The 27,999-nt window shown below is 37.3% G+C and overlaps 3 protein-coding genes across 3 annotated transcripts; 2 read left to right on the forward strand and 1 right to left on the reverse strand.

The window, feature by feature from the left end:
• The first annotated feature begins 1,794 nt into the window (after nt 1-1,794).
• Nucleotides 1,795-13,391, forward strand: cdkl1 (cyclin-dependent kinase-like 1 (CDC2-related kinase)). Its single transcript, XM_037746919.1, has 10 exons — nt 1,795-2,123; nt 3,566-3,815; nt 5,527-5,648; nt 8,419-8,491; nt 8,839-8,929; nt 10,278-10,478; nt 11,008-11,090; nt 11,312-11,368; nt 12,100-12,261; nt 12,556-13,391. The coding sequence occupies exons 2-10, from the start codon at nt 3,648-3,650 to the stop codon at nt 12,655-12,657; spliced, it is 1,059 nt and encodes a 352-aa protein (XP_037602847.1). The 5' UTR covers nt 1,795-2,123; nt 3,566-3,647; the 3' UTR covers nt 12,658-13,391.
• Nucleotides 13,074-17,776, reverse strand: dmac2l (distal membrane arm assembly complex 2 like). The gene is made up of 6 exons (XM_037746920.1): nt 17,655-17,776; nt 17,437-17,533; nt 15,898-16,106; nt 14,551-14,722; nt 13,684-14,446; nt 13,074-13,267 (listed from the first exon to the last, which is right to left on the reverse strand). The coding sequence occupies exons 2-5, from the start codon at nt 17,529-17,531 to the stop codon at nt 14,332-14,334; spliced, it is 591 nt and encodes a 196-aa protein (XP_037602848.1). The 5' UTR covers nt 17,532-17,533; nt 17,655-17,776; the 3' UTR covers nt 13,074-13,267; nt 13,684-14,331.
• Nucleotides 17,777-19,016: 1,240 nt separating this feature from the next.
• On the forward strand, nt 19,017-25,367 carry l2hgdh (L-2-hydroxyglutarate dehydrogenase). The gene is made up of 10 exons (XM_037747183.1): nt 19,017-19,222; nt 20,414-20,529; nt 21,852-22,003; nt 22,116-22,247; nt 22,330-22,492; nt 22,587-22,621; nt 22,698-22,865; nt 24,109-24,266; nt 24,408-24,539; nt 24,688-25,367. The coding sequence occupies exons 1-10, from the start codon at nt 19,137-19,139 to the stop codon at nt 24,881-24,883; spliced, it is 1,338 nt and encodes a 445-aa protein (XP_037603111.1). The 5' UTR covers nt 19,017-19,136; the 3' UTR covers nt 24,884-25,367.
• The last annotated feature ends 2,632 nt before the right edge of the window (nt 25,368-27,999 follow it).

A 27,999-nucleotide genomic window follows, 5' to 3' on the forward strand; every position in this document is an offset into this window, starting at 1 on the left:
TGTTTTGATGCAACAGAGCCGATGATGCACGAGTTCCTCCTCACCGGTGATGAGAGTCTGATGGGAGGAACGGGGGAATACAGGTGAGTATTAGTTTCCATTATTTCCCTGTTTAGTCTGCCATTCCTCTGACTTCACCAGCCTGCACTAATTAGTCTCAGTGCGACACAACAACATGACAGGTTCACATTTTCCTCCTGTGGAATGATGTCAGACAGATGTGGTTGTTTTGATCATCACTGAAAACATGAAATGGACTTTTAAATGTAAGAAATGAATCCCAGAATGATAAAATGTTTTCGGCTGTGCAGCACAAACTCATTTACTACCAACTAAAAGTAATTTCAGATTCAGGTCTTTTAAGGACAGGAGCATCAGTGAGTTCCCCCTCTGAGAGTAGACTGTTTACCTGTGGGTGTTTTCCCTGATAGTCACTGACTGGAGGAGGCTGTCATTTAGACTCAAACTTTATTAGATTCGTCATATACATTCATTAAATTTGACCTCTGAATCATTCGGAGCAGTGAGCTGCTGTAAAGCCTACGGGGAGCAACTTGGGGTTTCAGTGTCTCGCTCGTGGACAGTAGGAGCCGGGGATCGAACTGCCAACCTTGCGGTTAAAGGACCACTCTACACCATTTACCTGCCTCTTTATTATCATTAAACATCTAACATTAATCATCTCTAACTCTCAGTCTGTCAGGTGTGAAAATCTACATAAAAACACCCCACAGGAGTCTGCTTTTCCTTTTTTATGGAGGTGGAGTCAGCTAGCTGTTCCTATGGGAACTGAGGTGGAAAAGGGAGAAATGTGTGTTAAGTTGATTAAAGTGAGCGTCAGTAGATAGTACCGGAAGTCAGGTGATTCCACCTTCAAAATAAAATCAAGAAGCAATACTGCCAGGTTTGCTCTAGTGAGCAGTTTAAAGCTGCTCTAGTCAGCTGATTAAAAAGATAGATCACAGGGTTATACGATTTATACTAAGTTACATTTTATTTTGAAATTATTTTTATTGCCTCTTTTCCTCTGTTTTTATCTCTGAATATGCAGTCTGTGTTATATTGTGTACTATTAAATGTAATTTCAATATAAGTGCTTTAACACTGTAACACCTTAGCAAGCAGTTACCTAATTTGGGATTTTAAAGCTTCTTGAATTTACCATGATATCATTTTTATATATTTTTTTTACAAAAGGGTTAAAAATCTTTAAAAAAAGGCTTTAAATCTACAGTATTATAGTTCATAGATTATATTCTGATCTATAACTCTTAGAATCTGCAAATATTTTTAATAATGTCTAATGTCTCATATCTATACATTTCAGCTATTTCACATTACTAAGAATATAGAAGTGTAAAAAATAAGCTACGTCAAATTATTCCAAGGGATATACATGAGGGGGTCCCTGGTATATTCTCTATCTTGGAAGGGATCCTTGGCTGAAAAAAGATTGAGATTTATTTAACCTGATTCAGTCCTCACCACTGAGTACCTGCTGCTCCTTTTAATGTAGCTTTTATTGTGTATTTTTATTTTAAGTGTGTTTTAATGTGTCCTGCCTGAATGTGATATGTTGTGTTTTAATGTACCCTTTTTAATGGCAGATTTTGCACATGCAAACCAAAGACAAATGTCTGCCTTTTGTATGCAAAACGTAGACGATAAAGTATTTTCTATACTACTCTACTTTTACTTAAATTTAATATATTTTTTTTTTTACTTGTGACAGAATATTTATACACTGGTGTTTCTACTTTTTATTTTTAAAAGATGTTAATGGGCTACTTCTTCCACCTCTACAGAACAACACAACATTTTATATAAAATTAGCATTTTACTTAGCATAGTACATTTAAAAGAGCAATAAGAGTTGCTGTGCATGGGTTACCCATAAAACACTGAAGGAAGTGATGGTTACTCAATTTGTGTTTTTATTTTGAAGGGCCCCACCGGATGTCCGGGTTTATTCTTTCCGGCTTGACTCGTTAAAACTCGGCTCTTCTCGTGTTTGCAGGCACAGTGGAGCTGAGATCATCCAGCTGGTCGTGTTTGGAAGAAGCTGCAGCTCCTCTCTGACTCTGTTTCTGACTGAAGAACATCTGAGAACATTTACACTCAAAGTAAGTTAAACTTTTACATTTTCTAACGAACAGGAATTAATTTTACTGAAATATTTATTATATTAATATAGAAATGTGTTTATTTTTATGATCAGCTGGTTTCATGAGGCAACTTTAGCTTATACTTCAGGATTATATTAACTATTTTATCATCACAAAAAATCCTCCAGTGTCTGTTATAAACATGCAACCATGAGATATTCATTCATATTTATTTTTACTATTATTTAATGTGCAAATAAGTGCAGCACTTTGATTTTATTCCCCTGGCTCTTCACTCTCTGGAGTGTTATATGTTTTCGCCCTATATCCCCCTCAGGGAAATGACCTAATATACTTTGCATTGCAAATGTTTTCGTTACGTAGTCTTTTAGGAGAGGTGTAATGTTGCCTCTAAGCAATTAAATCTATCTTTTGGAGGTCAATCTTCACATTTTGATCCCGATATAAGAGGTCAAACACAAGTTTATTTTATTAAATTAGTAGATGCATGTAAATGTTTGTGCTTTTCAGTATATTTAGATGATTATGCATGTTTCTGTTTTTTATAATAACTCATAATAATGATGCAGAAGTCAAAATGTCTGATACCATGACATGAAAAGCCACCAAAATAAACAAAAACATATTTCATGTTTAACCCTCTGAGACCCACAATAGACCAGTTTTTGTCTTTTCTAGGGGGAGATAGCAGGTCAGCAGTAGATGTCACATAGAAGTGGTGTACATCATCTGAAAGCTGGGAACCTGAAGATTAATTTGAGATACTGTGTGTCAAGTTGTTCTAGTCATAAATCAGAGATAAACATGGATTAATTAATTCGTTATTTAAAAAAAAAATTGTAACGGTGTATAAGGGTTTAAAACATTATGATAGAAGTATATGATGACCATCCCCATGCTCTATTATCTCTCATAATAAGTTGTTGCAGCAAATTTTGGGTTGATGCCATTTATTTTTACAGATTTGGTGCTAAATTTAAAAAAATTTTACCACAAGAGAATTGATAAAAATGATCAATAATCCCTCCAAAACATCACATTAAGACACCAAGACCTTGAACACCATAGAAAGAGCCATGATGTGATTTGAAACCCCTTCCTTATTGACAATCCATCCTCTGAATGCTCTAGGTCTCTCGTTTGTGGTTGTAAAGTTTCATGAGGCTGTGATTATCCTAGAGGTCACTACAGGTTATTTTATACAGTGAGGTTAAGTTTCAAAAAATGGTCTCACTATATGACATGTCTACTATGGGGATTAACATCATCACACATGAATACAACTTGGCTTTTCCAGAAAATAGCTAACCCTCATATGACCCAGTTTTGATCCTTAATATGAATTTATTCCAGCTTGATTGAACTATTCATACAATCACCAGGTGGTCACTCCTCTTCTCTGTATCCCTGCTGAGAACCCTTTTTGTGTCTCTTTACAGGCTGCAGAGACCTTCCTGCCTCCTTGGACCCTCCTGCAAAAGCTGTTTTTTACCTTCGGATGTCTGCTGGTGCAGCCTGAGGATGGAGAAGTACGAGAAGATTGCAAAGATCGGAGAGGGCTCCTATGGTGTCGTCTTCAAGTGCAGAAACAAAGACACGGGGCAGATCGTCGCCATCAAGAAGTTTGTGGAGTCGGAGGACGACCCCATCATCAAGAAGATCGCTCTGAGGGAGATCAGGATGCTCAAGGTGACAGCACAGTAATACTCTCTCTCACAAACAACTCATTCACATCTGTGTGTTTGACGTTCACTGACATTAAACTGATGGAGCAGCAATCCAGGTTTACCGGTCTATGGAAGCCCATTTCTGCCAGGAAAAGTTGAATCAAGATAAAATGCTGATGCTATGTCACAATTATGAGATAAAAAGTCAAAAAATGGAATTAGTAAGTAAAAATTCTGAATTGGTACATAATAACTATGAGATAGCACTTCAAATTTTGGCTCATTAAGTCAAAATTATGAGAGAAATATTTTGATGTACTAAATAAAAATTTATGAGATTGTTAGAAATAATGATGATATGGCAAAATTCTAATATAGTAAATCAAAATTTGGCTTGTTAAGTCAAAAGAAATGAAAGAAAATCAAAATTACATGATTAAAAAGTCTGATATTAAATTAAGATTAAGACAAAATTAATTTAGACTTTTTTGGAGCATACAGAGAAAATGTCAAAATTGTGACATAAAAAAGTAAACATTTGACGTACTAACTAAAAATTATGAAATAGTAAGAAATATAGATAGTAAAATGTCCAATTTATAAGATAGTATGGCAAAATTGTTAGAGAATTATTAAATTAATAAAATAAATTTAAAATAATTTTATCAAGAGTATTTATTTTTATTTTTATAATGACTAACTTTTTATTAATTTTTTATTTTTTCTGGCTTCCATACAATTCCTTATTCGTTACGTCAAATTCCTTCAAACTAGTCCAAATATCAGCTTTTATTATACTATATCTCATTATTACAATTAATATTAGAAGGTAGCCTTTAACCTTTTAATTATGTAAAATATTGTTCTTCTATTCATAAAATTGATGAAAGTATAAAAAAACTTCTTCGTGGTGGTCAAAGTTCAGTCTATTATCATTTTTATTTGCTTCAAACAAAAACCTGTGATGCAATACTTTATTTTGAAGTTTTATTTGACCTTTTTAAAGATGCAAATCCTGTTTTTAGTGTCTTCCGTCTCTGCTGAGCGGCCAGCAGGAGGGACAGCATGCTGTTAATTCTGAGGCGAAGAGGGGAAGCATGTTTGTAGCTGCCGCTCAGAGAAAAGAGCAACGTTCAAAAGGTTTAGAGGGTTGTAATCAAATGAGGGAAAAACCCTGCAGAGTCAGGACTGACTGAAGTACTTCAATTAGGATGTGAACTTTATTTTAATAACAGGAAATTAATGCTTAAGTAACAGGTTAGCGTTGTTGTTCAAGTTTGTTACAGAGACTTTATTAACTTGGAAATAAACAACAAAAACATCAATAACAGTTAGTTCTTAGTCCCCTAAATAACTCAAATATTAAGGTTATCCTGTTTCTTTTTAAACCAAAGGCTAAAACTGCTAAGGCTGTTTAATTTATGTTGCATAATAATTATCAAAGATGCAGTGGTTTAATTAATCATGCGTTGGCGGGAGTGTTAGTGGCCCGCTGGACACCAGGAGCTCATAAATAGGAGAGGATGGAGACGGGTTGTCAGGGGCAACAGCATGTTTATTACCAGCTGTTAACAGTTTAGTGTGTTTGATAAGAGCAAACCACAGCTGGGGCAGTTCTCTAAACCAGCAACGTTTACTGGTTTATTACTGAACTGTTTCTGTGTGGATGTTACTGTGTTATTCTTGACAGCGAGCTGAGATGTTTTCTTCTTCTGTGTTTTGTTTCTCTGCAGCAACTGAAACACGCCAACCTGGTGAATCTGATCGAGGTGTTTCGGCGTAAAAGGAAGCTTCACCTCGTGTTTGAATACTGCGACCACACGGTCCTCAACGAGCTGGACCGTCATCCCAGAGGGTGGGTGTCTCTCTAGAAGTATTCAGATCTTTTACTTAAGTAAAAGTAGTAAAACCACAGTGTATAAATAGTTTGTGACAAGTAAAATTCCTGCATTCAAAATTTGACTTAAGTAAAAGTACGAAAGTATTAGTATTAAAGAGGACCTATTATGCTTATTTTCGGGTTCATGCTTGTATTTTGGGTTTCTACTAGAACATGTTTACACGCTTTATTTTTCTCATACCGGCTGTGCCGCAGCACCTCTTGAAACGCTCTGTTTGAGCAAAGTGTATTACTTGGTGACATCACCACGTTACGGAAGGAAAGGGGGGACTTCAAACAAGGCGTTTCAGGCAGTTCAGGAGCAGTGTTTCTGTGGGGGAGAGTAACTCCCTTTGGTCTGGACTTTGTAGCTTTGCAGAACTTTTACATGCACAAAACAATATATAACACAGTAAAGGAAAGGGAAAAAGCACAAAAGCATAATAGGTCTCCTTTAAAATATACTTAAAGTACCAAATGTAAAAGTAGTTATTATGCAGAATGGCTCATTTCAGAATAATATATATTATAATATTGGATTATAATAATTTATGCATTAATGTTCACTTTAATGATGAAGTAAAAATTCAGTAAATAGTGAGTATTCCCCCCTATGTAATATCCGTATACATTATAATCACTGTTATAGTGTGAATATTCTAAGTGGTCATTGGATCCTTTAAGTGAAGTAATGAATTTCCAGAGGTATAGGCAGATATGATGCATTATAAGCTGGTTAAAAGTCACTATAAGTGGTCAAAAATATCATTAAATCCATGCAAGAACAACACAAATTAGTATGATACTTAATGCTTTAATATTATAATGCATTATAGAAATTGTCACCAAATATTCTTACTAATATCATGATACTGATTTTCAGCCCTACAGTATGTGTAAAGCAGTAAAAGCTTTAGAAACTTGTATTAGTAATGCAATAAAAAGAATATATTTCTTTATTTAAGCACAGACACACAGCTGAGTTTACTGTCCCGACATAAACTCTGAGATAATGAGAGCATAAATCTGAGTGAGGTGTCTTTTGATTCAACAAAGCTCTGTGTACTTTCTATTATCTCTACATTACATATACACCACACCGTACACTGGGCTTTGTCCGCCCGCTGACGGGCACAACGCTCGTCTCCCGGGGAAGCTGACCTGCTCGCTGTGGAATGTTTATGGTGATGCTCTCCCAGAATGCATTGCTGGCTACTGGGAGCTGTCGGGACTCTTTACGCCGGGCCACATTTTATACGGAGTGTTTTGGCTGTCTGGTCTCCTCGTCTGGTCCTGGCCTGTAGCCTCCTGGACACAGAGGGTTCAAAAGAAGGGAAAACAAAGTGAGGAGAAGGGGCGGAGACTGTCATTAATTGCCAGTCACAGGGCTTGATTTAGCCATTTCCACGGCAACGCTGATGGATGATGGTCCCCGAACCAACAAAGCCTCAGTGTGTTGAACAGTGGAAACAGGACGGCTCACTGTCCTCCAACAGAGACGTCTGAGGGACAAGACATGTCGGGAAAACATGAGCTGAAAAACTAGAGATGACAGCAAAATTAGACTGAAAAAGCCCTCCAATAATCCAAAAACAAAGTTATCTATCCATCTGTTATCAGATTCATCATTTTTAGATAGATTAATTCAATTTTTGAACCAGATTCCTCGAACCCCAAACAAACTTCTACAGCTGTTAGTTTCATTTTTAGCTCTGAGGAAGGCAACATTGGTCTGTTAGTCAGTCCAGACTGAAATATCTCAACAAATATTGCCATTCAATTTTATGCACACATTCATGATCCCCACAGGATGAATCCTACTGGCTTTGGTGATCCTCTGATTTTTCCTCTAGCGCCACCATGAGGTTCACATTTGTGGCTTTTAGTGAAATGTCTCAACTTGGGCTTAAAATAGTTAACCGCGATTAATTGCAAATTAATCACACATTTTTTATCTGTTCAAAATGTTCCTTAAAGGGAGATTTTTTCAAGTATTTAATACTCTTATCAACACAGGAGTGGATAAATTTGCTTGTTTTATGCAAATGTATGTATATATTTATTATTGGAAATCAATTAACAACACAAACAATGACGAATATTGTCCAGAAACCCTCACAGGTACTGCATTCAACATAAAAAATATGCTCAAATCATAACATGGCAAACTGCAGCCCAACAGGCAACAACAGCTGTCAGTGTGTCAGTGTGCTGACTTGACTATGACTTGCCCCAAACTGCATGTGATTATCATAAAGTGGGCATGTCTGTAAATGGGAGACTCGTGGGTACCCATAGAACCCATTTTCATTCACATATCTTGAGGTCAGAGGTCAAGGGACCCCTTTTGAAAATGGCCATGACAGTTTTTCTTCGCCAAAATTTAGCGTAAGTTTGGAGCGTTATTTAGCTTCCTTCCCGACAAGCTAGTATGACATGGTTGATACCATGGATTTATTAGGTTTTCTAGTTTCATATGATATCAGTATCTTCATTCTAGTAAGTTGTGTTAATGGACTGGACATTTTCTGGAGCTTTCAGACAAACATGTATAGCCCTCATTAACAGATGGCACCTGCTCAGTTTTCAAGGAGAATAATCAGTTGTTACTTAGCTGGAAAGGTTCCAGTTGATGGATCTTTTTGTCAAGCTACTATCTCTAAGCTCAAATTTGACTTGATTATTTCCTTGTGATCAGTTAACTGATTAATCAGCCTGACATGTTGGTTTCCTTCTTGTCTTTCAGAGTTCCAGAGCATCTTGTAAAAAGTATAACCTGGCAGACACTTCAAGCTGTCAACTTCTGTCACAAACAAAATGTGAGTAACTCGACTCGTACTCTATCTTTCTTTTTATTATTTCCACTCGTACCTGTCTCTAGTATACTGTCTGTTTGAGTTGTCAGAGCAGCTTGTTGTTGAATTCCTCCGGTCTCCTCCCACCCAGCCTTCTGCTTTATGGCTCTTTTTTCTTAACAAGAATTCCTTCCCCTTGGCTGAGCAGCAGTTAATGTATCACCTAGTCACAACAAGAGCCCCCGTTTAACACCACTGTCTCTGTCGTCTTTTACTGTTTCTCACACAGAACCCTTTTATTCTCCGCATCTCACAACTACATGTTATTCAGCTTTCAATATAGTGATTTCATTTGTTTCCTTTTCCTGCAGTGCATTCACCGAGACGTCAAACCGGAAAATATCCTCATCACCAAACACCAAGTCATCAAACTCTGTGACTTTGGCTTTGCCAGGATTCTCAGTGAGTTTTTTTTAAAGACTTTATCAACAGCTACAGTCACAAACAGTGCCACCTGGTGGACACTTAGATGTTGCATTCAGTGGTGCTGGCTTTGTAGTATTTTAAGGCTTCAGTCATTACATGCTGTGTGTTTCAGGTGAGCAGCTGCAAAGGTATTACTGAGAGGAAGTTTTGATGTATTGATACTGAAGCTGCATTTAATCAGTGTTTTAAAATGTATACTTTTTCCAGCCACAAAACCAGAAATAGTTTCTTCTTTGATTAGAAATGCCACACATTTTGTTTACTGTATGCAGATTAGGGCTGTCCTCAACCAAAGAAATTCCTAGTCAACAAACACACTATATGATTTTGTTGACTTATCGATTAGTTGATTTAATCAACAGATCTGTAAAAATTAGTTTTTCCACCACTTTAAATCTTGTGTTTACCAAATATGCATTAATTCAATTAATACTGCATTTATTTATACAGTACATTTAAACTAATATTCTTATTTATTTATACTATTCTTGCATTTTTACACACTTAATCATAGATACCATTTTTCAGCATTATTATTCATATTTACACTGTTATATATTGTATTATACACATTTTACATATTTGTTATTTCTATTTTTCCATATTTATTGTAGTTATACTGTAGTATAAATCACATATTTTTACATACTTATTTCTCTTAATTTCTCAATGTTTATATATATTTATATTCTACAATGGAAGCAACTGTAACATAACCTAATTTACCCCCGGGGATAAATAAAGTATTTCTGATTATTATTATTATTATTATTATTTATGATAGAAGGAAGTTTGCGGTTGTTTTGCTTTAAGACAAAAAGGTTTGAGAGCCGTTGATTTAGAATATCAAGGGACACTTAAATATGACTGAACAAATACTGATAGAGATTAATACTGAAAACAGATTACAAAAGTGGTTTACAGTGTTTTTTTAATAGTTGTGTTTTGTATTTATTTACACACACATATAAGACTTCATAAAATCCAGGTAATGAAAAAATAAGAAATGTGACAGGAGAGGTCAAGAAGCCACAGGCTTACACAACGGACCTCCCCTAAGCATGAAGAGAAAAACAAACGTTATCAAAAAAGGAAAAAAGAAGACTACGCTAACATCATTTAGAAAAATACAATTCAACTGTGATCTGGGAGAATCCTTCATTATATAAGAGGCTTAAGAACCAGTATATTAGACTAATATTTGTATCTTCTACACAGAAGTAGACGGAGTCCTTGTGTGATTTGTATAAATAGTTGGCCAGGTCGTTACTTCACATCTCATTCAGTACCTTATGTCGTGTGTTTCTGTGTTTGGTGCCTCCAGCTGGACCATGTGACTACTACACCGACTACGTGGCGACTCGTTGGTACCGGGCCCCCGAGCTGCTGGTGGGAGACACTCAGTACGGCCCTCCGGTGGACGTCTGGGCCATCGGTTGTGTGTTCGCCGAGCTACTGTCGGGGATCCCTCTGTGGCCCGGGAAGTCTGACATGGACCAGCTGTACCTGATCAGAAAGACTCTCGGTAATCTATCAATCAGTCTGCTGCTCTTCGGCTGAGGGGAAACCTGCCGATACAAACTAACAATAATAATACATGAAAGGGATGTTTGTGGCTGAGGATGATTAACATTGACGTTTATTGTCTTTCATTACAATTATATTGTGATGAAATGATGATATAAAGTTATCAGACAACTTACACAACACTTTGGTACAGATTAAAGCAAATTCATGTTCTGAAACAAACAGGGAACAAGGCTTTATAATGATTTACTGTATATCCACAATGCACTCCGCATGCAATGTTGCATCACCTAACAAATTTTGACAGATACATTAGATATGCCAATTTTCGGGATATTAGTTGTCACATTTGTGAGAATAAAACACGATAAAGCAAGAAAAACATCTTTCTACTGTTCTTGGGAAGATTATGGTGGAAGTTGGAAATGAATATGTATAAACTTTTGGACAAATAATAAAACCAATCTTGAATATATCCACAGAAGTAATTTGAGACATGTTATGTTCATGTTTCTTGTCCTCTGCAGGAGATCTGATCCCTCGACACCAGCAGGTCTTCAGCAACAACCAGTTCTTTTGTGGAGTTTCCATCCCAGAGCCGCAAGAGATGGTGAGACACACAGATGTGCTGCATCTGCCCACATCACACAAGTGATTTTGATCTATATTAACTGTATTCAGGTGGTTCTGTGTATATTTGGTATTCAGTGAGCTTTGCCAGCAAAAATAATTAAGTCATTCGTGGAATCATAAGAAAAAGTGATTTTAAACATATTCAAAGCCTCAAAATCACAAAACACACTGAATCTTTGTCATTTCTTCTTTCTGAAGGAAACTTTGGAGCAGAAATATCCAAATCTCTCACATCAGGCTATGAGTCTCATGAAGGTAACAATGTCATAATCAGTTTCATGTTTTTCAGCCTGTTGTAAAGGAATACTTCACCCCCAAAATGATCATCTCTATATCAATCACTCACCCAGTGTTATCTTGAATTATTGAAGAATTAATTTTTTTCTTGCATGCCTCCACGGTGAACAAAGAATCCCAAAACAGAGCCTCTCACACAACTCGTGCAGTAAAATCCAGGTCTCATTTTGTTTTGATGTAGTTTTGCTGTTGTTAAACATGGCCCCAATTTACTTCAGTTCATCAAGACATTTCTCCGTTTTTGGTTTCTCTGTTCACCGTGGAGGCATGCAAGAAAAACAAAGTTTTTCTTAAGAATTCAAAGTAACACGGGGTGAGATTTATATACAAATGATCATTTTGGGGGTAAAGTATTCCTTTTAATGCACTCAATTTTAATCCAGTGAAATGTGCTGTTGTTTTACTACATTTATTTTATTGTTTGAAGATATATGCATGTCAGAAAAAGAATAACTTTCATTTGTTCGTGTGACAACAAATCAGGAACTATGTGCAAAGGGTTCCCAAATAACCAGAGCAAATACTCCATCATGTTTACTTACTTGCATTATTCTGACCATAACCAGCTAGTTTATTTTCACAAAACTTTAATGGCAGCTGCTGGTCAAAGAGAAACTAAATCTCATGTGGACAACAAGCTGTCTGGCCCTGACCTCAACTGTCTCCTGTTGATGGTTTTGCTGTTTTAGGGTTGTCTGAGGATGGACCCGTCCGAGCGGCTGACCTGTGAGCAGCTCCTCCAACATCCGTACTTCGACAGCCTGCGAGAAAAGAGCGAGAGCACCTCGAGAGAGCAGGACCGCTCCAGCAACAAGAGGACACGGTTACCTCGCAAACACCTTCCTCCTGGGGTCTGTAGTCTTATGCACGAAGAGAAATGACTGCACATAAAACACCAATATGCTGCCATATTTAGGCCTAATGCAGTGTACTGTAAATACTGCATATCTTCCAGTCAACTATCCAACATCTGTCTTTTAAATAATGTACTAAAAATGCATCAAATTGCAGAAAGTCTTCAATACATCTTTTAATTAAGATATATTTATAACCAGAAGGAACCCTCTCTAAACAATAAATATCATATAATTGTATTCTCTCAAAATCCTCCCTGAAACTTTTTATTTATTTTTTCCTCCATGCAGTATTTGCCACAGCTGACCGGCAGCAGCATCTTCCCAGCGTTGGACAATAAGAAGTACTACAACAACCTGCGCAAGTTCAACTATCACCTCCCGAACATCTGAGCCGAGTTAAACCTCATCAACCGGCAGCTTCTCCTGAAACCTGCAGATTCTGGTAGCACCTTGGTTTTTAAAGAGAGGGTTCAACCACTTTTTAAAGTTTTTGTTTATCACATGTCGGGTGTGTCTTGATACTGATGTCAGTCTATGCACTATTCCCCAACATGTGGCCTCAACACGTGTTGGTTTATGTATGTTGCCGACGTTTCAAGCTGATTTTGTATATACGTGTAAAAGACAAGGAGCGATGTGCTGCTCTGCTCGTAGCCGCTGAGTAGACTGAAGGTAAAACTACGACGTACTGCCTTTCCTGGTTTGCCAAATGTATTTTTTATACAACGATGGACTCTTTTAAAAAGAGTGACATGTTTTTTGGTAGTCTTCAGTAAGTTATAATGTAGGAGACTTTGACTCGTGAGCATTTCTGAAACTATTTATTGACGTCAGGAGTGAATATTCCTTTAACCCACATTTACTAGCGTTTAGCAGGAACAATACACACATTGTACTCATTATCTCTGGAATTTTGGTGCTAAGGATGTTCACAGCCATCTGTCTGTCCTCAGATATTGTACAAATGCCAAATTAATCTAAAGAGAAATGATTTAAAAGACTCTTGAATCTTTTGAATTTTCACAAATTGTTTTTCTCTTTGTACCCACATATGGAGTAAACATTAATACGTTGAATGTTGAGAATATAATAAACTACAGAACAGTTCAATCTTTCAAGAAAAACTTGCTGTCAACAATATAAAGTGCTTTAACTTCTCTCTTTGCTGGACTCTTTAAAGGAGCAGTGTGTGTACGATCTGGCGGCATCTAGCGGTGAGGTTGCACATTGCAACCAACTGAAACTCATTGTGTGCCAAGCGTGTAGGAGAACTACGGTGGCCGACGCGAAAACACGATTGGCTCTATCTAGAGCCAGTGTTTGGTTTGTCTGTTCTGGACTGCTGTAGAAACATGGCAGCCGGCTCCGTGACGAGGACCCGCTCCCTATGTAGATATCATGGATGTATAATAATACCTGGATAAGGCGCTGCCGCTCAGCCTTGCTTCCAATTTTTTTCAGTGGACACTCGAACGAAAAATCCCCCTGCTGCCCAAAAAATCATTTGTAATATTCTACCGAAATGGCCTGTGTTGAACAATAAAATAATATAAATATAATTAGCATTTTCAGTCCAAAATGACAGCAGCGGCTGTTGTAAAAAAAGAAAAAAAACACCGGAGTTTCGTCTCTTTGCTTCTTAACTCTTTGGGAGAGCAATTTTTCATTGGACTGAATAGGTGCTATCTTGGGGTCGGGTATCCAGTTCTTATTATACATCCATGGTAGATATGAACGGCTTATTCTAAATTAATGAAAACAAAACAATTCTTATTATCAGGTGATTACACACTAAAGAAAACATACTTATTGATAACTATATTACATTTCTGCCAATAGATCCCCCTAAATGTTACACACTGTTCCTTTAAAGCCTGATTATAATTGGAGCTGAAAGGTGACACATCCACCTGAATATATTCCACTGCTGCTGATCTCCACACGGCTTAATGAGTCACATGGTAACACACACATGTTGGACGATACAAGCCCTTCAGCCCTCGGTCTTTTACTTTGAAAACCTTTAAAAAGGTGCCCATATTTAACAAGCAGTTATAACAGGTTTCAGTCCAGGTCCAGTGATATATCCAGACGTGGGAGTGCCGTCTGTAGTCTGTCAACTGTCGTTTGTTTGTCTTTAATCCCGGGAAGATCACTGAGAAACAGATACTCCAGATTCCTGCGTGGAATTAATTAAAATAAGGAAACAAATCAGTGTCATTTAAACATCATATTTCTCTACAAAGAAACATATACACCTCTTTTTAGATGGTAAACACTCACCTGAGTTGGTGCAGGGCGATTAAGCCCTTGTCGGTCACATTTCCACACGACACCACCTCCAGCATGTGCAAACTCTCCTGCAGGTTCTCTATTGAGCTCAGCCTCTCCAGGCACGTGTCCTCAATGTAGATACACTTTTTGAACTTGATTTCCTCCACATGTTGCAAGCCATCTAGAAAAACAAACACACTCTTCACTGATTCAATTTACATTAGGCAAAAGAAGGACTTTACACCAAAATAAATCTGTGTGGACTCTGGCACCACAGTGCGTGAGTGCCGTAGCCAATGAGGTCAGAGACGGTGCAGTGTTTGTGCCCGCTCGGTGTAAAACATCCCAGTCACTTGCGTCACTTTTGGATAATCAGTCTGAGAGAGATGCACTTTCACCGTCACCTCGTCTTTCTTGTTAACAAAGAGGGGAATCGCTTTCAGGTCAGCGGTCGAGGTCAAGCTCATGTTAACATAGTTCATGTAAAATTTACACTTTCTGAGCATAGCGTTAATCTTTGATTTGAGCAGGCTCTTTAGTCCATTAATAGGCCTGGGTATCGAAACGTAATACTCTGTTGGTGCTCACCAAAATATTTCTGTTACACAGAGTAACGAAAGCTGGTCTCAAATGTCTGGTCACGTTGATATTGTTGTTTACTTCTTCTGTGATTAAATAGTTCTTGATGATGAATCAACATTTTGCCAATTTTAGACCATTTTTAATGCTACGTTATTGTATAGCTGCTTGTATTTTGACAACATTTAACATTTGGCTTCTTCTGTTAAATGAAAAAGGGGATTTGTAGATAAACATTCTTATACATCTTAAAGTAAGGCATCACAAAACAGTATGTTCTGTACTGTAGCAGCACTAGTATAAAAAAAAGTCAAATTATACTCCATTTTAACCATAAAAACAAATGACATATTCTGCCCCAGCCAGCTGTATTTTAAATTAGATGCATAGATGCTAACATTAGCATGATATACTGACATGTTACAAGTTACTATAAACCTACTAACTGCCTACATGCTAGATGTTGCCATGAAAATTTCTAACAATAACATGCTATCTTACTAAATATTACATTCTAACAGTCTCCTCAAATCTCTTACATATATTTTGACAACAGGCTCTTAAATATTGAATATTATTACATTTAATCTGATAATGCTAAATAATATTTAATCTAATAATATTGAATATTATTAGATTAAATATTTAAATTTTCTTGGTGTGTTTCTGGTTTTAGTCTTGTGAAATCTATCAATGACCATATGGAGGGAAATGGAAATGAGAGTGGGACAATCCACAAGGACAAGAACCTAATATTGTGCCGACTGTAACACTGACCCAGGTGGTCAAATCCTTTTTGCATGATGCAGGATTCAGTAGCATCTATCGCCTGGATCTTGTATCTGCCCAGAGGACCCGTTGGCAGTCCGTTGTAGTCGTGCTGAAAGCGATCGAAACCTTGAAACCTCACTTTGGCACCGCATCTCAGCAGCCACTCTGCTGCAGCTCGGTCTGGACCGACCGCTTTGATCCTTTCATAGTCCACCCTGAGAGAAGATCATGACAAGACAGGTAAATGTGATGGGTCACACACGAGAGGAGTCAAGAGGATCACAAAAAAATAAAGTTTAAATGGTAACCTGCCCTCCAGGCCAGTTGTTTTAATCTGAGCAAATCACCAACTATTTGTTTTTTTGGTTATTTATCAAGTAAAATACCATAGTGGCTGGTTTTAATTTAAAAAATCTGAGGATTTTTGCATGTTTTTGTACCTAAATATGTTGATTTTTTGGACATTTTATAGACTTAAGTGTTAATAAAAAACAGAAATGACATTACAGAACTAATTGCTAGTTTCAACCCTAAATTTTTGACATCTTAGGTCACAAATAACCTGACAATAATACATACAGCAACATAGAGCTGGACAAGATATCAATATTGTGAATATGAGATCATGGTCATCAAAATCAATTTTTTTTTATCGTAATCGCAATATGGCCTCTTGCAATTTTCAAATTGCAAGAGGCACAATATTTGTTAAAAGTGAAATGTGTGTCAAATTACCATTTTAAATGGAGTCCTGACCTACACATCATATTCTACAGACTTAAGAAAACATCTTTGTTTGGTACAGATCTCCGCATATACCTACCAATACACCATAATCATTTATATGTTTTTCAATGAAAATGAGAATAATAATATAAAAGTTATCATTCCCTCTAATATCACAATTCATATCACAATATCAATATGTCAAAATAATCACAATTAGATATTTTTCCAAAATCATTCAGCCCTAATGGTTATTTAGCTTAATAGCAACATTTAAATGTACACCATCCCCAAAATATTACAAAATGATCAATATTGAGTTAATAAATCTTATTCTTAAGTTCAAGTTCAATTTTGTCACCATAAAAACATAGCTGAAATTAAATATAGTTTCTTCTGGCTCAGGCTATACAAAACTGGAAAAGAAACTAGAAAAGCACCCTAATTTATATAAATATAAATATAAAATATTATAAACACTATTCAATATAATGCAGTACATTTTAACAGCCTCCAAATTATCATACAGTTGAATCAATACCTTATAAAACAGCAAAAGCAAAAACTGAACTTTACATTCTCCATGAAGGCAGGATTGATTAAACTAGGTGTGCCTAATATACTGGCAATTGTGTGTAAACTGGATATTACATATAAACATACTCATATAAATATGCAATATATATGTGTGTTTTTGTTAACTGAGGTGTATGCTGAGTGCTTTGTCACTGTTATTAACATGTCTGTCCATGCATATCTGTGTATCCATCAGCTAGCACACGTAGCTGAATCATTAATCCATTAACAGTGTTGTCTTACTTGTTGAAGACTGCATTGAGCCATCCCCAGAAGTGTCTGCGGCTGCACTCCCTCTGACCCACAGCACACTGCACTGCCCTGGATAAAAGCCTCATATCTGAAATATACATAGAAAATAACACATATACTACTATTATATTACTATTATACTACAACTTGAGTCAGTTAAAAAAAACACTGAAAGTGCGACACAGCAGAATCTGATAAAATAATCTCACCTGCCCTCCAACAGCACTGTTTACATTTGAGACGCCTCCATCGCTGTAACCTTTGCCCTTGTGATGTAAAGAAAAACGTGCCCTCTGATTGGCTGGAGCGTCACGTTTCCAGAGGGGGCGTGGCCACGGCTCAGTTTTCGGCATGGGACGCTACTAGAGATGGGAATTCAGGCTCGTTTTAGTGAGCCAGATCATTTGACGCAGCTCACCAAGAAGAGCCGGCTCTTTCGGCTCCCAAACGGCTCTTCGTTTTACTACTTCTGCCTTTTATAATTCAGCCAAATTTAGCACCGTTTTGACCTATGATTAGTATGTGTGCATATATATCACATGAATTATTCAATCTAATTATACTAAACCTTATAATTTCCAGAATATCATAATTTTTCATGCTGTTTCGTTTCCGACTGTCACTCATCTTGTCTGCTTTTTGCACACCGCACTCCTCTCTCTCTTTCTCTCCTCCTCTTCCTCCTGCTCTGTACCTGTAGACCGTCAGCACGCCGCCCATCCCCGCCCCTCCCCGTCCCTCCCTGCTTGATGGTATGATCCTTGTCTGTCATCACCTGATTGGTCGCACGGACGTCATTAAAGGGTTTGCAACTTTCAGAAATGCTTGTTAACAGCGACACCTGTGGCCATTAAGTCAACGAAAGTCAGCGTCGGGCTCGCACTTGCTCGCTCTACATAGACATGAACGAGCATCGCTCAAAACAGTGAGGCGACACACGTCAGCTAAAACCACAATATCACTCTATATTTCAGCTGCTTGGCAGTAATGTTAGCTGACCAAACGAAGGTCTCTCCATGAATCAATGCTGATCCTAGTGTTGGCTTTTCCTGCTTCATCCTCCAGGGCTGAAGCCAGAAGAGAATTGTTATTGTCTCCCGACTGCGCCCGCAGGGAGACACCGGCACCCGGTCAGAGACAATAACGTTTCTCGCTGTGGAGCCCCGTCACTTCACAAGACACGGGAAATCTCTGTTGGTCTGGAGGAGCTGCAGCATTTATTTCTGCACAAACGTCCACTGTAAATTTACTAGATATTCTCAGAGCTAAACTAACTCTTCTGCAGTGTGGAGTGAGCGCGCATGCACGTGTAGAGGTGGAGCCAGACAGCGAGAACGAGCGCAGTGTGTGAGTGAAGGCAAACAGGCAGAGGACTACGGTCACACGCGAGCGCGCATGGGATCCTGACCTGGTAGATTTATACCTGTAAAAAGTTACAAACAGTCCCTTTAAAGAAAAAAAAAAAAAAAAACGTCTCTCAGACGGAACCGGCACTTATCGTTCACTTAAAAGAGTCGGCTCAAAGAACCGGCTCGTTCTTGACCGACACATCACTAGAAGCTAGTACAGGCTGAGCAGCACAGGGAGGAGGAGGAACACATACATAACACTACTCAGGGAGGGAGAAAAGACTTTCTGACAGTTGCACGATGAAGAATCGACTGTGAGGTGCTTTTATAAACGTTGTGACGATGATCCGGAAACTCAGCGGTGCGACTTTTAAGGCTGTTGGAGCAGCGAAGCCGATAAAGGACGTTACAACCAGACGGCTGCACAGGTGAGACTGGAGGCTCACTGTGTGGTGGTGGTGTTTCAGAATCGTGTTTATTGCCAGGTGTAAGAGGTATACACTAGGAATTTGCTTTGGTTTTATTGGTGCAAATAAGCAGTGTAATAACAAAAGAATAGATAAAAACGTTAGAATAAAATAAGAATAAAACAATTGCAGCAGACTCACAGTATGGTGTTGTTTCAGTTTCACTAGACGAGTTAAAATTAACAGCATGCATCTAACAGACAGAAAAGCTGCAGCTATAACTGCATGGGTCACTAACTTTGACTTGATTCCAGTCATTGCCAAGGACATCAAGCACAAACCAATATTGCATAAGATTTTCTGCAGAACTGATATGCACACCCCTAGCCATCACATTGTTTATACACACACAAAACATTAGTCTGCATTGTGCCTCCTCAACCATGCATGCTTTTAAACTTTTATCAGAGCACATAGAGTCAGATTTTTTATCTCCAGTAGTCAGTCACTTCTTTGTTTTGTGTGAACAGTGAACTGTTCCTTTAGGAAGGAATGCCAGCAACATGTGTTTCCTATCAGATACAGAATCGAGGATACTCTGGAGGTTATGTAACATGGTCCCCTATGCAGGCTGCTTTACTGTAAAACATGTAGAACTTATTGATTCTCCACATGACATATGCAGATGCAGATAGTCAGATTTTCATCCTTGTGGAGCATTACATCACGTCTTTATTCTCAGAAATGAAACCCAGATGTTGACTATTCCCAGTGTCATGTGTAGTTTAAATTGTTCTCCCAGGCTTGAACATTTTGTTCTTCCAGCTTTTTGCAAGTGCTTCCTTTTGTGAAATCCTTTAGGGGGTGATTGATATCCTGGAACTTCTGTTTACACACTGAGCTAACCCACTAGATGGTAGTTTTTTTTGGTATTTAGGTCAATGAATGGATTTATTTGATGTAGCCTTGTGACAGAGCTGGATGTTCTCTTTGTAAATACAATTAGATTGTTAAACTCGTGTCATGTTTTTCCCTACTGATCAGTGTCAAAGGTCTTTCATACTGTACACTCATGTACTGTTGGACATTGAACCACTGACCTAAATATTGTGTTCCACTTTCTACATTTTGCAACCTGTAAAACTGTTTTTCCTTATCAATAATCATCTCGAATTTGAAATGTCAGTGACCTCGCTGTCGTCTGTGTTTCAGCACGTATGACGTGGCCGTGGTTGGGGGCGGCATCGTCGGCCTGGCGACAGTCAGAGAGCTCAGCCTGAGACACCCGTCCCTCAGCTTCATCCTGCTGGAGAAAGAGAAAGAGCTCGGTGGGTTGAGTCATGACAGCTGTTGTTGTTAAAAGATAAGATAAGAAGATACTTTATTGTCCTACAGGGAAATTTGTCTTGGGCTGAAGGAAGATATCAATATTATATAGTCACAGTGATTAAATTATACAGTGCAGTCAGTCAGTATTTGGAAAGTGACGCATTTTTTTGTTGTTGCGTTGACTCTGAACTCCAGTACATTGGATCTGAAACACAACAATCACTATGAGGGTGAAGTGGCAAGTTTTAGCTTTAATTTTAGGGTATTAAATGCTGCATTGTTCACGCATTGGACACTCACAAACACCCTTAAACCTGAAAGTCAGACATGTAACCTTCTTGCAATGCTGAAAGAAATTTGTAAGTGTCTTAAAAAGAAAATAAAAGATTTAAGTTAACTTGTCCTGCCAGTGTAATTTGGAAGCCCTGGATGCCTCTGGTTAGTGTGTTAAGATAACTGAATAAACAAAGACAATAGTCCATCGTGTTTATACCCACAGCAGCTGCAGTTGAGTTTGACTGCAGATATATTCTCTGCTATGTATTGATATTGTAGATAGGTATATAGATATAGATGGATATCAGGTTTTGATGAGTTTCTCGTAATTTCTTAATTTTTTTATTACACATGTTCAAGGGATACATACATGTACACACACACACGTTAAGGAACATAATAACAATACCACCTGATGGAATAACACACAAAAAAAAAAAAATTAGAAGAAAAAAATAATTAATTAATTAATTAATTAATTAATTAATAAAAAATAAAAAACGTTGTAGTGTCGTAACTGTAAATTATATGTGATACAAAAACACAACAACAAAAACACATATTTACATCCCAACGTTAATTCCCCATGTTCAAAAAATAAATTCTGTTCTGTATTAACATCCTTTTCAAGAACCCTCTGATGTTTCAGAAACATTTTGAAACGTTCAGTGTTGAATTCTTGTCTTTTAATATCTTTAAATATATGTGCTCTCCCCATCATAATAATGATGATCGGTTGTTCAGGTCTTTTCCTTCTTCAGTATCCTTTAAATCAAACCAACAAATTACAGTAAACTAAGATCCACTTTTCAACTTTAATCCAAACTAATGTTAGTTACTCATGATTTTGCATTGATGTGAAACAGGAACAAAGCTCATGTCTGCTTGGTTTGAGAGCAGCTTGGAGGAAGCGGACTGAAAAATGCTTCTTTGAATATGTAAAATATTACCAGTTGATGATACACAGGGGAAAAGTCTGATGCTATATCTTAATAAAGCCTCTTTTTCTGTCTTTCTTCTTTTATTTCCCTTTCTTGCTCACCAGCTGTGCACCAGAGTGGGCACAACAGTGGAGTCATTCACAGCGGGATCTACTACACGCCGGGGTCTCTGAAGGCCCGTCTGTGTGTGCGAGGAGCCACTTTAGCCTACGAGTACTGTGACAAGAAAGAACTCCCTTACAAGAAATGTGGAAAGGTCTGCCTCCGATTAAATACTAACCACATAACATCACAGTATGCATGTAATACCAACTCTGGTGTATGGATGTGTTGTGTCTATCTTGGTATTGATCGGTGTCTTTCTGCAGCTCATCGTGGCCACGGAGCAGGAGGAGATACCCAGACTGCAGGCTCTGTATGAGCGCGGCATGAAGAACAACGTGCGTGACCTCACTATCGTCGATGCCAAGGGAATCCGAGAGCGAGAGCCGTACTGCAGGGTGAGAGTCTCAGAGATCCTGCTGTTGTTCCTACAGAAGAAGAGATGTCAGTGAGGGTTTATATAGTATGTCGTCCTCGCAGGGTATCATGGCTTTGGATTCGCCGTACACCGGCATCGTAGACTGGAGGATGGTGGCTCTCCGGTACGGCCAAGACTTTGTGGAGGCGGGCGGCACGGTGGTAACTGAATCTGAAGTCAATGACATTTCCATGGTCAAGGAGAGCCCATCCGGGAGCACTGAAGGTAATAAACTGTACATCAATGTGTCAACACAGTCAGAATAAAACAAGAGCTGTAGAGTTAATTTAAGTCCTCTTTTTTTTTTGTTTATTTGCAGGAATGAAATATCCAATCGCAGTCACAGACAAAAAGGTGAGACTCTCTCAGATAAAAGCATCACAGTGTTAGGATTGTGTTCTATTGTTGTTGCATTGTATTGTTTTACCAGGGTAAAGAGGTGCGATGCCGTTACGTCCTGACCTGTGGAGGCCTGTACTCAGACCGCCTGTCTCAGATATCCGGATGCAGTCGAGAGCCGCGGATCGTCCCCTTCAGAGGAGATTATCTGGTCCTGAAACCAGAGAAACACTATCTGGTCAAAGGCAACATCTACCCTGTAAGTCCAACCCTTCCAGTTATGTAATAGTTCTGCAGATGTTTTTTCATCACATTCCAGTACTTTATAAAATGTCTGTGCTTTGTAACTTCAAACATGTGGCGGCCCCATGTGGCAGAAAGAGATGATTATCTGAAGTGTTTAAAGTTTGAAGGAATTCACAACTTAGAACTTATGTAACGTGAGATCTATAAGCCGCAGTCTTTCTATTTCTTTTCTTTTTTTTCATTATTGGTACGTAGGGGTGGAGATGAAATCACATCACGTGTAGCTGCTGTTGAGTCCAGTTTTTCTGGAATTCTCTGCCATTTATAACAAGTTTGGATTCCCTCTTAAGTTTTGATGCCTCATTCCCTGTGTGGTAAAGATTTGCAAGCACATCCCATATCTGATTGCTGGGAAGAAATCCCAAAACTGTTTATCTATAGTGTCTATTTAACATTTTCTGCTCTACTTAGTCATTGAGGCTGCAGATAAAACCCTTCGAGGTTCAAGAGATCATCAAATCTAAACCTTGGACCTTGCGAGGATAATTTTGCCTATGGGGATTTAGAAAATATTAGATGATACTGCTCTTATAAGAGTAGAGTCACTCTTCAAATCAAATAATAATATTTTTGAACAACTACCTCAAAATCGATATTGCAATGATATTGTAGGGTTAACTGTTGGTGCTTTCGTTGAATATTTACACAATGAGATTTTTGATAAATAATCATCAGTAATGTGGATAGCATGACTAAGTGGGTAAAGGCAAATAATGGTGCAGCGAGAACAATCTGGTATGTTCAGAAAATTACATTACTTTACTGTAATGCAGCCTTTAAAACCAGGAATAGACAACACTTATGCCATATTATGCGATATCAAAAATTTAAGACGATATCTAGTCTCATATCACGATAGCAATATATTGATCAGCCCTTGAGGTGGCTAAGAACTGAAGTTTACATGATATTGAGAGCATTGAGTGATGATGTGTATTCATGTTAAATTTCACAGCCTAACTGATGCAACTGAGCAATCAACTTGCACTTCTGGTATTTCTTAGTTGTTTCCTCTCACTTCAATCTGGTCCTGATTATGAGGGTTTTAAAGTGAAACCGAAAGCTTGAAACTGCAAATATGCCTCTGTCTTTTTTTGGAGTAACTTTCCTCTACACTGTTATTAGACTGATTCAAATAATGCATACATACTTCATTGTTGCTACTTCATTTTGTTTCTATAAAATATGTGTAACAGGTGCCTGACCCGGCATTCCCCTTCCTTGGAGTTCACTTCACCCCGAGGATGAATGGGGATGTTTGGCTCGGCCCCAACGCCGTCCTCGCCTTCAAGCGGGAGGGTTACAAAATCTACGACTTCAACGTTCGAGACTTTGTAGATGCTCTCTCCTTCAGGTACAACAGAACATTTTCATCTTTGTGTCGTGTCCTGGAGCTGTGTTTTGAAAAGAGATTCTGAAATCATCTAATTACAGTGTAAGTAGTAAGTATGTAGGTGATACTGAGTATTTAATCTTTTGTCTGTTTATTCTGCAGAGGCCTTCAGAAGCTGGTGATGAGGAACATTATGTACGGAGTCGGAGAGATGTATAGAGGGGTTTTCATCAGTGCACAGGTTAAACTCCTGCAGAAATACATCCCTGAAATCTCTCGGAGTGACGTGCTCAGGTAGAGCAAAATAAATGCATGCACACTACAGTATACTGTATGTAACAGGTGTTTGTTACTCTGGAGGTAAAGTGATGGTTTACCAGCACGAGTAAGAAGATAAATGATTCAGTGGTGTTTTGTGTAACCCTGTTTGTTTCCTCTCCAGGGGTCCTGCAGGAGTTCGAGCTCAGGCTCTCGACCGAGAGGGAAACCTCGTGGATGACTTTGTGTTCGACGGCGGGGTCGGGGACGTGGGCAGCCGGGTGCTCCACGTGCGTAACGCTCCCTCGCCGGCGGCCACCTCCTCCCTCGCCATCGCTGAAATGGTGGCAGACGAGGTGGAGAGCCGTTTCGCGCTGTAGAGCGACATGGTGATCGCAGAAGGAAAAAACAAAATAATCCAGCTTGAGGCGGCTAAGGAAACCATGTTATATCAAGCCGTCACTACCTCAGCATCACTGTCACCATGGACACATTTTTATTCCAGGTCAGGCCTTAATTTAGGGGGGAAGTATCACATATTTGATATTTGATCTTTTTAAGACTTTTTACTTTAGTAATGCTGTTTTTAAATTGCGTAATATGTTAACGCCACCTCATTTCAAGTAAAAACTATTTTTTCTGCACTACATTTCTATCTAAAAAGAAAGTGCATCATGAGTTACTGTTAGTGAAGCTTCAATAATATGTGAACATAACTTTTTTTGGTGATTGACCATTTTTGATATGCTACATCTACCGATTATTTACATTGTCAATTAATCCGTTGATTATTTTCTCGATTAATCGATTAGTTGTTTGGTCTATAAAATGTCAGAAAAAGGTGAAAAATGTTGATCAGTGTTTCCCAAAGACGTCCTCAAATGTCTTGTTTTGTTCACAACTCAAAGATATTCAGTTTACTGTCATAGAGGAGTAAAGAAACCAGAAAATATTCACATTTAAGAAGCTGGAATCAGAGAATTTAGACTTTTTTTTCTTAAAAAATTACTCAAACCGATTATCAAAATAGTTAGCAATTAATTTAATATTTGACAACTAATCGATGCAGCTCTATTAGATAATACTGTTATTATAATTATAATTATATAATATATAATAATAATTTTAAATTAGGAATTTTATGAATCTGGTATGGGATTTTTTCCTTTACTTTTGGAAGCCATGTGTGTGTTTTTTCTCTGTTTTTACTTTACAAGAGCCATCTATCTCTGTCGTTTTAATATTGTAAAACCTGCAGGTTTCAGTCCAAAAAGCTACATAACCATTTTTGGGAGAAGAAATCCCAAATGTTCATACAACCAAAATAAAGGAGTTCATGTAACGCACAGTTGAACCTATAGAACGCACAGTTTATGAAAAAAGACGGGTTGTTTTTTGTGCCTTGGACGGTTTTGTCTGCCAAAATAATTTTGACATTAAAAACTATTTGAAATCATATCAGTAAATATTCTAGTCTTATGTCATATTTACATTGATGTACACTTAGATGTTTTACTTGATTTGATGTAGATTTTATTTTTAATTTGATTTCAAACATGTACCAATAAGACAACAAAACAAGAATAACCAATAACCTCATCAGTAAGTAATATGTTCAAAAAGGAGTAGGCAGAAGTAAACAAGTATAGGGTCTTACCACTACGACATTCTATAACTTAAATAACTTAAATAATGAACTTCATGTTTATCACATATACACATAAATAATCATCTCAATATATAAAACCAAAAAATAAAACAATAACATCAACTGATTTTCTTGCTCTAAAGTTGTTATAGCTTCAAAGGCTTCACATATTGCTAAAATCGGTCCAAATAATGTGCCTATAACATTGCTGTTATTCCATGCCATTTATTGACAAACAAATGTGAATGTATTTTTTATCATAAATACATATTTTTGAATTGCAAATGTATCAATGTTTGTGGTTTGTGACTTTTAAATACAGGCTACATATTAGAAGCAAGGTGGTTTTTTTTGGCTCAATATCTTATTCCAGTGGAAGTGCATGGAGAAGGTGAAATATTGAATAAAAAACTTACTTTTAATACTTTATTTTTTGTTGTTTTATAACAAACATTCCAGACAACAAAAGACAGACAGGGTCATCCTGAGTGAGGTGAAATGCTCAACATCATATGACATTATATACATTTATAGGAGAAGAAAAAAGAAGAAAAGAAGCTGGGTTACATAGCAGGATACTAGTCTGTGGTTCCTTGGAGTCCCAGAATGCCCTTCAAAGTCTTAGATGTCCCCCCCCCGAGGACAAACATCATTCATGGGAGAAGGAAGCAAAGTTTTCCACAACAAAATACATGAAAAATAAAGTCATGTATTTTGTTGTATTTTTCATCTTTTTTAGTGGCATATCTCAGAGAAAAGGTCAGTTGTTCCATACTGTGAATTTCCTGAACTTTTCTTCCATTCAAGGACTGTTGGATATTCCTTATTCAACCACTTCCTGGTTATTGCTTTTTCTACTACCAGCTAAAAGTATTTGTAATAAATATTTGTGCTGCTTTTTTTTTAGCCCAGTAGGCACGTTTCCCAAATATATAACACTGAAGTTAAATACAAAATGTTTTAAAGTTATATATTTTATCCTACTTTTTGTATTTTAGCAGATGTTTGCAGCAGTTTAATCAGTTCCTGAATGAAACATTCACTCATTTTGTCCACAAGGAGGCAGAATCACAGCAACAAACATACTGTAAATGAGCAAAAATGTGAACATAACCTTTTTAGGAGATTGAACATTTTATATAATAGGGCTGCAACTAATAATTATTTTCATTGTCGATTAATCTGTCGATTATTTTCTAGATTAATTGATTAGATGACGTCCCTTCAAATGTCTTGTTTTGTCCACAACTCAAAGATATTCAGTTTACTGTCACAGAAGAATAAAGAAACCAGAAAATATTTACATTAAGAAGCTGGAATCAGAAAATGTTTACTTTTTTTCTGAAAAAAATGACTCAAACCAATTAATTGATTATCAAAATTATTATAATATTTTTTTTTATAAAATAATAACAATAATAATAATAATTATTATTATTATTATTATTATTATTATTATTATTATTATTATTATTAACAATATAATAATTTGAAATGAGGAATTTTAAGAGTATGAATCTGGTATGGGATTTTTCCTTTACTTTTGGAAGCCATGTGTGTTTTTTTCTATGTTTTTACTATACATGAGCAATTTGTCTCTGTCATTTTAATATTGTAAAGCCTTAAATTTTCAGTCCAAAGTGCTACATCACCATTTTTGGGGGGGGAAAAATAATCCTAAATGTTCATACGTCCAAAAAGAAAAGAAGGATTCTGTCCTGAAAAATAAAATATTTCAACATTAAATGTAAAATGATGATGATCTCTAGTTTTGTGACAGTTGGGTGTCATTTTTAAGAAATCTTTTTTTTTATTTTTTATTTTAGCAGATGTTTGCAGCAGTTTAAT

Source organism: Sebastes umbrosus, chromosome 16 (assembly GCF_015220745.1).
Source record: "Sebastes umbrosus isolate fSebUmb1 chromosome 16, fSebUmb1.pri, whole genome shotgun sequence".
NCBI lineage: Eukaryota > Metazoa > Chordata > Actinopteri > Perciformes > Sebastidae > Sebastes > Sebastes umbrosus.

Bases quoted from the DNA above. Each gene is read 5' to 3' on its own strand.
- cdkl1 (XM_037746919.1), top strand. From the start codon at position 3,648: ATGGAGAAGTACGAGAAGATTGCAAAGATCGGAGAGGGCTCCTATGGT. The intron at 8,492-8,838 runs GTGAGTAACTCG...CTTTTCCTGCAG, and splicing joins ACTTCTGTCACAAACAAAAT to TGCATTCACCGAGACGTCAA. The intron at 8,930-10,277 runs GTGAGTTTTTTT...TGGTGCCTCCAG, and splicing joins TGGCTTTGCCAGGATTCTCA to CTGGACCATGTGACTACTAC.
- dmac2l (XM_037746920.1), bottom strand. From the start codon at position 17,531: ATGAGGCTTTTATCCAGGGCAGTGCAGTGTGCTGTGGGTCAGAGGGAG. The intron at 14,723-15,897 runs GTCAGTGTTACA...TTGTTTTTCTAG, and splicing joins AAAAGGATTTGACCACCTGG to ATGGCTTGCAACATGTGGAG. The intron at 14,447-14,550 runs GTGAGTGTTTAC...AATTCCACGCAG, and splicing joins ATCGCCCTGCACCAACTCAG to GAATCTGGAGTATCTGTTTC.
- l2hgdh (XM_037747183.1), top strand. From the start codon at position 19,137: ATGATCCGGAAACTCAGCGGTGCGACTTTTAAGGCTGTTGGAGCAGCG. The intron at 20,530-21,851 runs GTGGGTTGAGTC...CTTGCTCACCAG, and splicing joins GGAGAAAGAGAAAGAGCTCG to CTGTGCACCAGAGTGGGCAC. The intron at 22,004-22,115 runs GTCTGCCTCCGA...GTCTTTCTGCAG, and splicing joins CTTACAAGAAATGTGGAAAG to CTCATCGTGGCCACGGAGCA.